Raw genomic sequence first — 14204 nt, 5'->3', positions numbered from 1 at the left:
TTTGGGACTGGTAGGTTAATATTTGCTCACAAATGATTGATAGCAACTGACATTTCTGCACACTAAACTGATGACTAAAGCCAGCAGGCAATTTTCTAGTTTCATCACAAAGAAACAGAGGAAACAGCTAAACTGCTAGTGCCTGCAGTCAACTAGCTTAGCATTAAGACTGGAAACAGAGGGACACAGCTATAGTCTGGCTCTGTCTGAAGTTACAAAGGCAGTCGATCAGCACATCCAAAGCTCAGTAATTAATATATTATATCTCATTTGTTATATCCCAGAGGCTCAAGGCTTTTACTGTGCTTGGCCAAGAAATACTGAGGAACATAATCCCTGTAACACCACAACATGGTGTTTTTACCCTCTGGTTTAGTATAGCATGTACATTAGTGAGCTTTGGAGGTGCCGGTCGACTGACTTTGTAACTTCAGACAGAGCCAGACTATAGCTGTTTCTCTCTGTTTCCAGTCCTATTGCTAAGCTAATTGACTGCAGGCACTAGCATCATATTAAGCATGCAGACATGAGCGTGGTAGTGTTCTTCCTGTCTAATTTCTAGCAAGCGAGTGAAAAAGCTTAATTCTTTTATTCATGTGCAATTATTACTGCATTTTTTATAGTGCTGTGCTGTTTTGTGGTATGTGGAAAGGAAGTTCCCACAACTTCCTGAATCACCCAGTTTGCTATGTGACTAAAGTTGTGTGAGCACAGTGTTGCCTGATCACCTGGTAACAGTGTTTATAGTAAATAATATAGGCAACCAGCTTGAGACGAGTCATTTACATTGCTTCTGTTGTTCTATAGATAAAAAGAGAAGTAGAACCAGGTCACTGTTGACCTTGAGAGCGGAACTTTGCTTGAGAGTGGAACTTTGGAGAGAGTAAGCTGGTGCTGCACATGAAGGAGGAAGGCAGATAGAGGAATTTCCATGGTAGTGACATAAAATGTATACAGGTATGAAAAGTAATGGATGGAAAAAGCAATCTCTTCCTAGTGGCTTTTACAAGAAGAAAATTGAAGATCCATAATTAAGTGTATATGTTAAACAATGAATGATACTATTGGATGCTCAAAAAGCAAAGCTATTGTCAGACAGAAACTGTTTAAGTTCCGCCTTGCTTGGGTTTCTGTGGGCTGTGTTCTTTATACTCCTGGTCGTTGCCAAGTGTGACATTTTCCTCCCTTCACAAATATGGTGCAGCATGCAGATGTGTACCGATTTATTAAAATGCAGCAAACAAAAAGAAGCGCAATGGAAGTATGTTATGATGCGCACACAGAACTAGGATCCAAATGCAGACCAGGATTTGACAGAAGTTTCAGAAAGTCTTTAGCAGAAAAACGTACAAGGAACTAGCGAGTCACCGTGGTGCCCGGAACATTCAGGGGAGCCAGACAGGCTGGAGAGAGCTAAGGTGAAGCTGCAGGACCAGGAACACTCAGCAGCAGAGGACCAAGGTGAAGCATACACTGTGTGAGTCTTCCCCAGTCTTGTCTTTGCTACTCACCTGTGTTCCTCGAGCCTGCCTGCCTCGTCCCCAGCTCCATCTAAGTCTCCCCTACCTGTCTGACTCATCGGAGTGCTCCCGGTACCACAGTTACACCTCAGTTTCTCCTTTTCCTGTCAATAAAGACCTTCTAACTTCTACTGAGTCCTGGTTTACATAGAGGGTCCTAGTCCTGTTGAACACCGTAACAAAGACTAATTTTACAGCAGCACACTGGTTAAAAATGGAGAAGAGAGTTAAAATCAACAGCAGATAATAAGAGATGTAACAGAAAAATACAAAAAATGAAATAAACTTTAAGAAAATAGAAATCAAAAGTGTAGGATGGAAGGAGAGGGAAGGGAGCAATATCTATTTGTCTCATGTAGGAACAGATACTGGGAAGGTCAGACAGGGACAAACCCAGAGGGAAGTCATGATAATCCAATTGATAAGCTGCGCCTTTATAGTATGGCATAAGCAGGGTTAATGAAGTAACCGTATATAAATATCAATATTTTTACTAGGGCCAGCAAGACAGGCTCAATGGACAGTGACTGAAAGAACTGAGAGACATATAAGAAGACAAATGGTGAGCATTGTACAAAACAATAGCAATTATAGGTTTTGTTGTACATAACATTCTCCTGTGAAAATAATTTTTATTGGTATAACCTTTCCAGCCAACACATATCCCTCCTCAATAACAACAAGCCCTGGGTCATTTTCTTTTAGCTCCTGGTCTTTTCAAAGGCTAAAACCAGCCCCGGTGCAGAGAAAGCTATGTTTACTTCCCAGCACACCCTCATAAATGGTGGGAAAGATCCTTTGTCAAAACAAGAAAGGAATTAATCTGCTGCTGTGGCACTGAGAAGGCCGTAAGGGACTCGCTACAAAAGGTGTTTCATAAGATTACACTGATCGAGTTCTAAAATACATCCAGGGACCACACCCACTCAATTGAAGTAAAATGGCTGAGGTGAAATAGGTGGAGGAGCACGTTTATCATATTTCCTAGCAGATTACACATTAATCATATTACATAGCCTGCCTATTGAATACTGGGGAAAAGAGCAGTTAAGGGTTCACATGGACATTTAAAGTGTGTTTTGCGCAGTGGAGGTCTATGGCACTGAGGAAATAAACTAATCCAGGACTGACACACTGACAGACATTAATTCTGAGTATAGGTAAATCATTGTTGGATTTAGTTTCTGTACTGTTAATAAAGAAAATGAACAACCTTATCCTTTAAGTTGCCTCAAAGGGTTTTGTAACTAACATACAACCCTTTATCTCGAAGACTTTCCAGACACATAAAAACTCTAACAGAGCATTGTTTTTACATGTACAGTAGGTGCCTTAAGTACAGGATAAATAAAAGCAACAGTGTTCCTTTATGTGCTGAGATAACCATTAAAAACCCACCGATAAATGTGAAAAACACAATGTCACAAAGCTGAATACAGGGCTTTGTAGCTCATGGTGTGGATTTACATGCTATACTTTGGAAAACTGAATTTCAGTATTAGATAAATAACTGTGTTCTGCAGACCTTCAAGCAAAGTGTTAATGTTTTGCCCTATAGAAAATAAAGACAAAACCTTTTGACAAGACTTTAACAGGTTACACAGGCGAAACCTACAGGACGTTCAGATCTCTTGCTTACCTGCTGTCTGGCGGGTAAACTGAAACCAAACCTCTGCCTATAATTCAGACACAACCACAGCAACCCTCAACCTTCTGGAGCCCACATACACTGACAGACAAGAATGAAACTTAAGATACAGCCTGTAGCAGGAAGAAGGGGTTTTTGTTTTAAGTGAATAAGATGTCCAAAAAGAGAACCTACCGGGTCATGCTTTGCCATCTGACTCAGGGCAGCAGAGAGTGGAGAGAGGAGGTGAGAGCAGGTGGCGGTTAATTTTTCACATCCAGGTGTTTACTCAGTCACACAGCAATGGTTACAGCATTGTGGTGCCTCTTTTCAGCTTGACTATGAGTTTTTCAATGACCTTCATCCAAACAATAACAGGCAGGTGTATTTTCCCCTTCACGCCTACCTCCTCCCACCTCCAGCATCCAACAGTTCCTTTCATTCTTTTCCTTGCAGAGATGGATGGGCCCAGCTGGGCCCAGCCCAGCTGCCAAACCGGTTTCATGGCAGCCATCAAGTTGGTCTCACAATATAAAACAGCATCAAAGCTCAAATTACAGCAGCTGGGATGTCAGGGCCCTGACATATCTAATTACAATGAAACTTTACAACATTTCAGTTAAATGCAGGACACCTTACCTATACATTTTACAGCACATGAGCTGGCAGTTTGGATAACAATGAGCCCTGTCAGTGTACCCTGAAAACAAAGCAAATGACTGTGTCTACAAATTTGTAAATGTCATAATATTTAATACATGTTCCCCTACTCATTAATATGGGCCGTTGAGTGTTTTCTTTAGCCTCAGTCAGAGAATGTCAGGTTTGTATACAGCATCTTTGCTGTTACTACAACGGTGCCTTTCTGCAGTGTTGGGGAAGCTACTTTGAAAGTGTAGCTTTGCAAGCTACCATTACCTCCAGTCCAGAAGAAGTACAAAAAAATGGTGAGATTGACAATGTACATGTGACACAAAATTAGATCAAAATATAATGCAAAACAGTCACACACCAGCAGAAATGCCACTCAGTTGAATTTACCTGAAACCCAAACTTGCTCTGAATAAAACAGTCCCATCGGGGGTTTCATAAGGACAAAGCTGCAGGACACTTGATATTTTTGTTGCTAACAAATATGGACTCTGTATTATCTGACTACAACTGAAACAGTAAAGAAAAAAATATTTAACTTGCACCTTTTTAGGCCGTTTGACTGACGTGAGCACTGGTATAAAAATGGGCCTGTTGTCTTGTCAGTTTTGTAACATCTAACTTGTTACAGTCTTAACAACTATAACAATATTCAATTAGTACCTTTTGAGACAGTATGAACAGCTCAAACACTGGTCTAAGTAATGGGCCTAATTTGTACTTGTCAGAGCAGAATCTCTTGTTTATATGCTACATGACCAGTCCCTTGAAGTTCTTATCCAACAGGTGGTTCCTCAATGATAAAATAAAAATAAAAAATGGTTTCTTTCCTTTGATGACCTATAATTGTTTGTAGTTTCAGCAATTTACACAAAAATGGCAGAAAGGCAACCGAACTACTTGAATCACATGAATGTAGTGGAACCAACAGCAAGCTGCTGCAAAATGTAGTTAAATTACTAGTTTGATTACATGTAGTTCATTACTTCTCAGCAGTGCCTTTCTGCACAGATGTTCTTTCTAGACCTTTCTCACCTACCACGTCTGTGTTCACTTTTACATTCACTTTCCATATTATCTCTAGTTTCCCATAAAGCTTCTCCAGTTTTCTGTTTTCCCTCTTATCATCATTTGAAATTAAAATATCTGTCACAACTACTATTTTCTGTTCCCCAGCCGTTAGCACAATGTCTTGTTGATCTGTCCTTGCCCAACCTCTGGAGAGCCCATGGGAGGTCCCCCTTTGTAGATTTCCACTGTTTACGGTGATTTTGCTTCTCATTGTATGATTTGCCTGCATCTTTCATTGTGGCACAATCTGCAGGCCTTACCAGGACCAATTTAACTTGTGGGTTTTGAGAAGCGGGACCTCAGCCTCTATTGACGCGGTGCTGAGCAGCTTCTCTTATGCTAAACAACAAGACATTATGGATAAAAGACATTGTCATGGCCTTGTGCTCCAAGCTGCACATTGCTTAACCACAGTATCCCAGGTTTGAATTTAGAAAGACCAATAATGTCCCAAAACTTTGTAAACCTTTGTGTGGGTGTTTAAATTTGATCATTACTGAGATACTGAACAATATACTGAGTTTCTGAGAAGCATCACCGCATATTCAATATGAAGATGTGTTCACTTTGTGACACCACTAGAGGGTGATGTTATATACAGTTTCTTTTAATGTGCATGCAGTAACCAGCCATGTGCTGTACCAAATTACTTGAAAGAAAAGTCCGTCTTCTGAACAAAAGCAGCTGCTGTTCTGTGACCTTTAAATAGAGCTCCCACACTTTGGTTTTAGTCAGCAGTTCCTTGCATATCTGTTAAACAGAAATTGAAAGGTGACATTAATAAATAGAAACATGGTTTACTGCATTTACCAGGAACTAAAGCTTGAACAGCCACGTGTGAACAAGAAATTAGAAACAAAAGGGGAAACTGAAGTGATATATTTTGCTGCAATTAAAAGAAAACTGCTTTCTCAGAAGAACTGGGTTTTTTGTTTATTCCAATACTGACACATTTCTAAGAGTTTAAACTAAATAAAACAAGTCATCAACTAATGATTGACTTCTGATCCTGCCAACAAGATGACTTTGGTCTTTTCACGATGAGACAAATGTCCTGTTAACTTGTATTTATTTAATAAAACAAGATCATCAGGCAGTTGTGTTATAAACATCTACTCACAATAGCCATTACATCACATGTGTTATTTTGAAATTTGCATAAAACTTATAACTGCTGTGTTTACGAGTATGTTGAAATGTGAAGATTAGGTTCCCAGGTTGCAGCTCTCTTAATGTCATGGCCTTATAACTTACTCATGGGACATTTTCAGACATTGGATAAATAAATATCGAGCTCCTAATGCATAGATTTATTATGGAATCTTATGTTTATGTTGCATATAAACGTATAGCTATCAACAAATCATGCAGTGGCTTCTCTATTCTATTATACCCTTTATTCATGTATGTTTTGCATGTCAAACTTGAAACATAAACATATTAATTAAACTTAATTAAGTACATTAATGTGTCTTATTAGTTGCCTCTATGCGTCTCACAGCCACTGCTCATTGCTAAACCACCTGTAATGCTATGAACCACATTTGAGGTTTTATGAATACCGACTTACAGGAAAGGAAACTTGAACTGTAACAAAGTCAAAAGCAGGCAAAAAAAGATGGAAACCGGTTCACTGTCTTTTCTTTTTTTTTTCGTACGAGTGATGGTAGAAGAACTGAAATTGTTTACTTAAGTAAAAGTAACAATAGCAGAATGAAAAAATGCTCTGTTACAAGTAAAAGTCCTGGATTCAAAATGTTACAGTACAAGACTCCTGGCATCAAAATATACTTAAAGTACCAAAGGTAAAATTACTTATTATGCAAAATAGCACATTTCAAATCAATATTATATTACTTGGATTATAACTATTGATGCATTATTGTGTACAACGCATTCACTACCTTATACAGTGTGCTTATAATTTTAAGTACTGGTGGGTATTCTGTGAAGTATCTAGTAACCAAAGTTATCAAATAAATATAATGGAGTCAACAGTACAATACTTGCTTCTAAAATGTAGTGAAGTCAAAGTAGGAAGTAACAGAAAATGAAAATGCTCAAGTAAAGTGCAAATACCTCAAAAGTGTAAATGTTCTTAGTTCCACCACTGGATAAAACTAAGATAAAAACACAGGCTTTCTAAAAACTACTGCATACAGTTTCAAAATGTAAAGGGGAATTCATGAACATTTCCCTTTTCTTGTTTCAGAGTATAGTCCAACAGTGTTTTTTGAACATAGCAAACCTGCTAAGAGTGAAGAAAGGGGGAAAAGCAAAAGAGGAAAGAAAAGTCTCAATGAGAGAAGTTAAACAGAAAGAAACGTAACAGCAGCATCGCTGATGCTGTCACAACAGGAAACACATCATCTGAGAGGGAGGGGAACTGAGCAAGAGAGGAAGGTATCTGGGGAGAACTATGTAAATAACGTCATTCGGGAAAAAGATGTTGCCTCTCTGTTGTTCCACAGATGAGCAGCCAGTCTTCAACTCTCTCATGGTCAACTGACCCATTATACTGAGCAGCTGAGACGAAGAGGTGTTGCTAGAGTCTCATTTGCCTCATTGATAACTGGAATAAGGGACTTATTATGACTGAATGAAGATATTTCGCCAGATACCAGAAATGGATATGATCAACAAGACACAAATTTGTGTCCTACTGATTATCTTCGTGAGCTGTGTGTCAGGTAAATAACAGCTTTTATATCATTTTCTAATTGTTTTTGTTTGATTTCATCTTTTGTCATTAATTTAAGCTAACATATTTATATTATGTCTATCCTGACAATTGTTTTTATTTATCATAATGACATTGCTACAGTCATAAATGTATCACAAATGTTGCGGGTCAAATATTCTGTAAAATTTTATATGATGACACCAACCTATATCTGATGTAGTTTCCATTTTGAAAACATCAGGCGAGAGAATTTAGCATAATTAGCATAGACCATAATTTGTAAATGTTGCTGTTCCTCTTTGGTAAATGAAAATTCTGTTCACTTTTCCAAAAAGCACACATTGTCATTATGATCAGATACTGTATCCCCTGAGTGATTTACAAGGTTACCGTATTTGCTTGTCAGCCAGATTTCCATTTCTCCTCCTGACCACATCCTTCACAATTAAGCATTTACTTAGCACACAGAGACCAGGTCTATGACTTCACAGAGCAGTATGAAATCACAACAGCACTTTATTTGGAATTTTTGTTTTGTAAAATTAAGCAGTGAATGTACAGTTCATCATAATGTCCCTACTTTTTCTGTGGCAGGACTGGACATCCCTCAGCCTGACAAAATGATGGTGACTATGTTGGATGAGGAGGTGATAGTACATTGGAAACATCCTGTGGGCGCCCCACAAGACTCCCAGTACAATGTGCAAATGGGAAAGTATGTTTATCTTCAAAATATCAGTAATAACGTCTTTGCTTCATAGTTACAGTCCAGTTCACCAATTTCCTGTTATTTTGCAATTCAAATTTCCCAGTTTCTTCTTTTTTTTTCTTTTACTTCTGACGTCCTTGATTGTGTTTTCTTCTTAAACATATCATTTTTGGCTAACTGATAGATTTTATTATTATTATTTCATTTGTATTATTTAAGGATTCCACTCCTTCCTGTTGGTGACTGGTGTGTTTTCTGTTTTCAGGCTCAATGGTGAATGGGTCAGTGTTGGCAGCTGCACAGGGACCACAAACACTTACTGTGATCTCAGTAGTCTTATAAGTGCCGATTACCGAAGTGCTTACAAGGTCAAAGTTCAGCTGGTGGCAGGTGATAAAGTGTCTCAGTGGACAGCGAAGAAATTTCTCCTGACTGAAAGTAAGAGTAGTTCTCACTTTGGTCTTATGTCCCTGTGGTCTGATTAAAGTACTGCATTTTGGCTGGTTAAGTAATTACCTTTCTCTGCTCCTGTAGGTGAATTGCAGCCTCCCTCTTTCAATCTGTGGGCTACTTCGAGCACTCTATCAGTTTATGTTCACCAGAAACCCATTCTGAGAGAGCTCTTTCCTTATGGGCTGACCTACACCGTCTACCTGGAGGAGAGAGAACAAGATAAGGTGGGCATCAGAATTAGGTTCAAAGGAACAGAATGTGAAACTGGCAATCCTATCACTAACATTCAAACCACAAGTTTATCTTAATGGGATTTCCCTTGGTAAAATATTGGTCAAACAAATAAATAAATAAACAAGATTTGGACTGATTGTAACACCCTGAAATTGATTGTTGGGATTTTTAAAAACACAGGTAAAGACACTACACAACAGCTCAGTCTAATAAATCCAAATGTGAATGTTTGTTATCTAATCAATGCTGCTACATCATGGCTATATATTCAATTATGCTGATCTGAGAAACAGACAATAGCTCATTTTTCATTTTATATTTGAATATACTTGTAATTTATGTTTTATGGTCCTGATTGGGCCCTTATAAAGTGAATGATCCACTAAAACAATATTATAATATTTATTCATGTCTGAATCGACCTCTGAACTTTACTCATCTGTGGTTATCTTGTACAGTCTCTTGACCTGCATGGCATTTTGATTTTTACACTACAGAATATAACAGAATTCCTGAAAGACGACATGCAGGAAGATCAGAGACTGAAGACTTTCACTTCTCTACAGTGGGGGACAGAGTACTGTATCAGCATCAAGGTAGAGGGCAGTGGAGCTCTCCACCAGAGCAGATTGTCCCCTAAACAGTGTCTGCGGCTACCAGATCAAGGTTAGAAAACATTTGAAAAAAGGACAAATGACCTTACATTTCACTATAAAGATAAAACCAACTATTCCATCTACATTTCTGACCAAAAATTATATCTGCCAACAATAAAATTAATATGGCACATCTATGTATCAATTGGTGCTAATAGGCAGGGCAAACGATGCACACCTACACTTGCAAAATTCAAGTACATTGTTTACGAAGTCTTAAAAAAATATTTCAACATTTTGGGAAATACTTGTATGCATTTCTTATGACAATTAAATGAGAAAATTAATACCAGTCTTGTGTCTGTAGGCTAAATTTAAGGCTATGGTCAGCAGCTGGCTAGCTGCCTGGTTTTGTAAAGTACCAACAGCCTGCCAGCACCTCTAAAGCTCAGTAATTTGAACACTGTAATTTATTCATTTAATCCAGCACATATATTGCTATAAAACTATAATATGTTGTGGAGTTGTAAACCCCTACCCCTTCTAAACTTTGTGCCAAGCTAAGCTAACAAACTACTGGTGATAGCTTCATATATATCATACAGGGCTGAGGCCGTCCTATAAAATATTTTAATCTGGCCCTTTTTCTATTTTCAGAATGGTTCATAATTGCTGTATCATCCCTGTCTGTTGCGGGTGTACTGTTCATCATTGCTATCATAGCAGCTATCCTCCATTGTTACCTGAGACGACCAGAGAAAACACCTGCTGTGTTGGTAAGGATGTTAAATTACAGAAAATTGGAAAACTTGGTTGTAAATGCCCTCACGTTGTTTGATATACTGTAGCCTTCCTGAGATGGCTCATAGGTCTAAATAATTTTGTTCCTCAAATTGTCGTCATAAAACTATGACTAATGCTACAACATTTCTCACATTTCTCATTCCAGAAAAACCCTGTAAGTGGCTGGCTTCCAGTGTCTGTTGAACAAGGGACGATAGAGGTTGTTACAGACAAAGGATGGTTCCTGTCTAGCTACACAACAGACATGAAAAACTGTGTCAAAGACCCAATGGCCCATGTTACGGTAACAGAAGACAATGGAGAGGAGGATAGGAGGACAAGCATGGACAGCGGGATCAGCATGAAGTCGAATGCTGCTACAGACAATGGAGGAAGTCCTCTGATGAGACAAGAGGACAGTGGTTGTGGGAGCTTGGGAGGACCAGAGAGCTCCACCGGCAGTCAGGCCAATTACCCCCTGCAGGATGAGGGGACTGATACTAAGAGGGAGGACAGTGGCGTGGGACTGGGCTTCCAGCTTGATTCTTCTTCCATGAATCTGGATGAACAGGACAGTAGATTTCTGAAGGACTCTGTAGCTGGGGGTAGTTATCGCAGCCAGAGCCCCTCTGCTGTGCAGGCCTGTGACGATGAGGAGATGTTTAAACAGATGCTTCCAGACACAGCTTTGGCCGAAGTGATCACTGGTTACAGGGCTGGGCCTCAAACGTGCATCTGTTCAGGAGCAGGCCAGTGCACTTGGTGCCACAAACAAGGCCATTATGGACCTGAAGTTATCAAACAATACAGAGCTCTGTGTATTGAAAATGGACTACTGCACAGCAAATGTGATTTTGTGGACACTTACAAAGCAGGGCTTACACTTTCAAGTCATTGTAGAAAACCACAAATGGACACTGTTACAGTGGATGACTTTGAACACACTCTTATTCAACAAGGGGAGACCTTCCCTTTGCTAACAGCTCTGACACCCCTGCCACTAATGGAGGGAGGACAGGACTTCAATATGAACAACGTGTCCCTCTCCCTTTGCGACGTGCAGCTGACAATTGACTGATACACCGTGGAATGTAACAGTGCTTTTTATACAATGATGCTGACATAACCTATCTGAGAGCCATGCTGGAGTCATACACTCCCTTTATCCCCATGTTTTTGAATCATGAATTAGAAACATTATGTGGTGTTTTTCATGTTTTGGAACTATGAAGGAGAAAATAGAGAACCATGGGTAGGAAACAGAGCATTTGCCACCTTGTTATTGAAGATAGAAAGGAAACAGAGGTTAGATCAAACAGCTGCTGCCTGGTAGCTGATAGTTAGAGTCTTATGAGTTTAAACAGTAAGCAATTACTATGTCAAAGACATTATTCAAACCTATATGTGCAGCCAACTGAAGTGTGACATGCAGGAAGTGAAACTAGTGTGGGGAGCAATGCAGAGAAACAGTCTGACACGTAAGTGTCTTCGGGCATTTTGTTATTTCACCTCCTCCAACAACGATACTTGACTTTGGGAACCCACTGTTAAAGTTTCTGAAAGGTTTTTCTTCTTTTTAAATATAAAAAAATGATAATAATAATTGTAAGATAATTTAAGTGGAATCATTTCTCACTTGTCATCAGTATTGTCAGGTCATTTCTTTTCAGTACCATGTGATAGCAAACTAACAGGCAGAATTAAGTGGCAAACATTTCTCTCTCTATTTTCAGTTATGCATAGGATGATTTGTTAAGATTATTTCTAATGTTCTCTGACTCAACCTTATGTCCTATTCCATAACAACCTGTCATCCAGCTGCTGCTCTTTATAAATTATGTAATTTATGCTTTGTGAAAAGCTGCCTATTTATTGTATGTTGCTTTGAATATTATGACCACACTCTTCTAAATGTGGTTAAACAAATGGAATGCAGTCTGCTGTAAATTTCATACTTTCAGAGAAAATACAGCCATTAAAGAAATTACATGACGTGGGTTTTCAGAAACTATGACTCAGGAAAACACAAGGAAAACCCTGAAACAACAAAGCTATACCTTTTTGGAAAGGTAAACATAAGTCATATAGCTGTGCTTGGGATCCCCACATGTAAATTCTGTACAGGAACCAGTGCAGTGGTTTCGAAGCTTCTAAACTAAGAAACAAACACTTCCTTAAACTGGCTTTCACTCCGTTTAAAAAAAGCCCCACACATTTACAGCAAAGAGACACAATATTATCATCAGGGCTGAAATTTCAGAGATACTCAAGATTAATCTCAGTGAAATATATACTGTACTTTATCTTCACATTAGCTGTTCATCCCATTCTTTATTGAGAAGAAGCAGAATCCTGACAGTGGTAGACCTACTTCTCTATGTGCAGCATTAGAGAGGAAGTGACACAACTTTTGGATTCTAAATGTAGAAAAAAACTCTTTTTTCAAACTGGTTCAGTGTCTTGCTCAGGGACACTTAGGCATGCGGGTAGACTGGGAGTCAAACCACCAACTTGCTGGTCAGAAGACAACCGCCCTACCTCCACCCCACTTTGACTGAATTGGGATTTTCATGGCCTGTGACTGTGACAACAGTGGCAGAAAAAAATTACCTTAAGGAAGAAATGCAGAGAAAAAATGCAATTTAAACATAGCAGCCCCATAAGACACACAGAAACAGGAGTCGTAAGTTAAACTAAAATAATTATATTAACAAATGAATGTCTAAGTTGTGACTGTTTTTGACTGAACAGGTGTGGCCCTTATGACCTTTAGTCCCTTTAGTCCCTCATATCAGAAAAACACCTGAGCAATGTTTTTGTTTCATTTTTAAAAAGCTATGGGATAATAAAGCTCTACCAACGACCAAGAGTATCAAAAGGTGGCAAATATGTGAACTTAGAGGGAATTCACCCACATGTTTCAAGAAAGCAGATCTGCCTGGTCGTTGTGGTTTTGCTGTTGATATTTTGCCTCAGAAATTTTTAACACAAGCCGAACAGTGCATGCATCTGTTTCTCTGTGGTGTGTGCGTCTGTGTACACTCATATGTGAGCATGTGAAGCCACAACAGGCTAAACTGCCAATTTCTCATGACAAAGAGCGAAACTAAAAAAAAAATTCAATTGCAACAAGATATTAAATGCTCACACATTTATTTTAATCCATTTTTACAGTTACATTAAAATTACATAAATATACAATTTTGTATACACAATAACACACAATACTTATCTTTTTGTTTCAAGACAAAACAGACATTTTTATTTCCAAGACACAACTAAAAAGCTGTGGTGGAATTCTTACTTTTACTTAAGTAAAGGTAACAATTCCACAGTGTAAAAATACTCTGATACAAGTCCTGCATTTAAAATATTACTTAAGTAAAAGTATAGAGCATAAGCATCAAAACATACTTAAAGTACTAAAAGTAACAGTACTCAATATGCAGAATGGCACATCTCACATTAATGTATCTCATATTATTGTATTATAATTACTCATGCATTTTTATGTACATCACATTTAATATTGCAGCTGGTAAAGGAGGAGCTGGTTTTAACTAGCTTATATGCATTTAATTTACTGCTTTACTGTACATACTGCTTTTCCACCGGAGATCAATAAAGTCTTCTAATTATATTGTAATTTTTGTATTATCTGGTTCTGAAAAGTAACTAGTAACTAAATGTATAAAATAAATGTAGTGGAGCAAAAAACTCATTATTTGTCCCTAAAATGTAGTGAAGTCTGAATTAGCACAAAAAAATATTCCAGTAAAGCACAGATACCTCAAAACTGTACTTAGGCACAGTACTTGAGTAAATGTATTTAGTTACTTTCCACCACTGCTAAAAAGTTGACCAAGAGGCAGTGATG

General features: G+C 38.4%; 1 protein-coding gene across 1 annotated transcript; it reads left to right on the top strand.

The window, feature by feature from the left end:
* The first annotated feature begins 7317 nt into the window (after positions 1-7317).
* il10ra (interleukin 10 receptor, alpha) lies at positions 7318-13673 on the top strand. The gene is made up of 7 exons (XM_020600086.1): positions 7318-7559; positions 8147-8267; positions 8527-8699; positions 8796-8938; positions 9446-9614; positions 10202-10320; positions 10494-13673. Exons 1-7 carry the CDS (start codon positions 7469-7471, stop codon positions 11403-11405), a joined length of 1728 nt encoding a protein of 575 aa, XP_020455742.1. The 5' UTR covers positions 7318-7468; the 3' UTR covers positions 11406-13673.
* The last annotated feature ends 531 nt before the right edge of the window (positions 13674-14204 follow it).

This window comes from Monopterus albus, unplaced genomic scaffold (assembly GCF_001952655.1).
Source record: "Monopterus albus unplaced genomic scaffold, M_albus_1.0 scaffold45.1, whole genome shotgun sequence".
Taxonomy (NCBI): domain Eukaryota; kingdom Metazoa; phylum Chordata; class Actinopteri; order Synbranchiformes; family Synbranchidae; genus Monopterus; species Monopterus albus.
Note: the sequence above shows the minus strand (reverse complement) of the source record. Positions and strands in the feature narration are given on the sequence as shown.

Excerpts from the sequence above, each read along its gene's own strand:
- il10ra (XM_020600086.1), top strand. The coding sequence starts at position 7,469 with ATGAAGATATTTCGCCAGATACCAGAAATGGATATGATCAACAAGACA. Across the intron at positions 7,560-8,146 it reads CTTCGTGAGCTGTGTGTCAG|GACTGGACATCCCTCAGCCT; the intron begins GTAAATAACAGC and ends TTTCTGTGGCAG. Across the intron at positions 8,700-8,795 it reads GAAATTTCTCCTGACTGAAA|GTGAATTGCAGCCTCCCTCT; the intron begins GTAAGAGTAGTT and ends CTGCTCCTGTAG.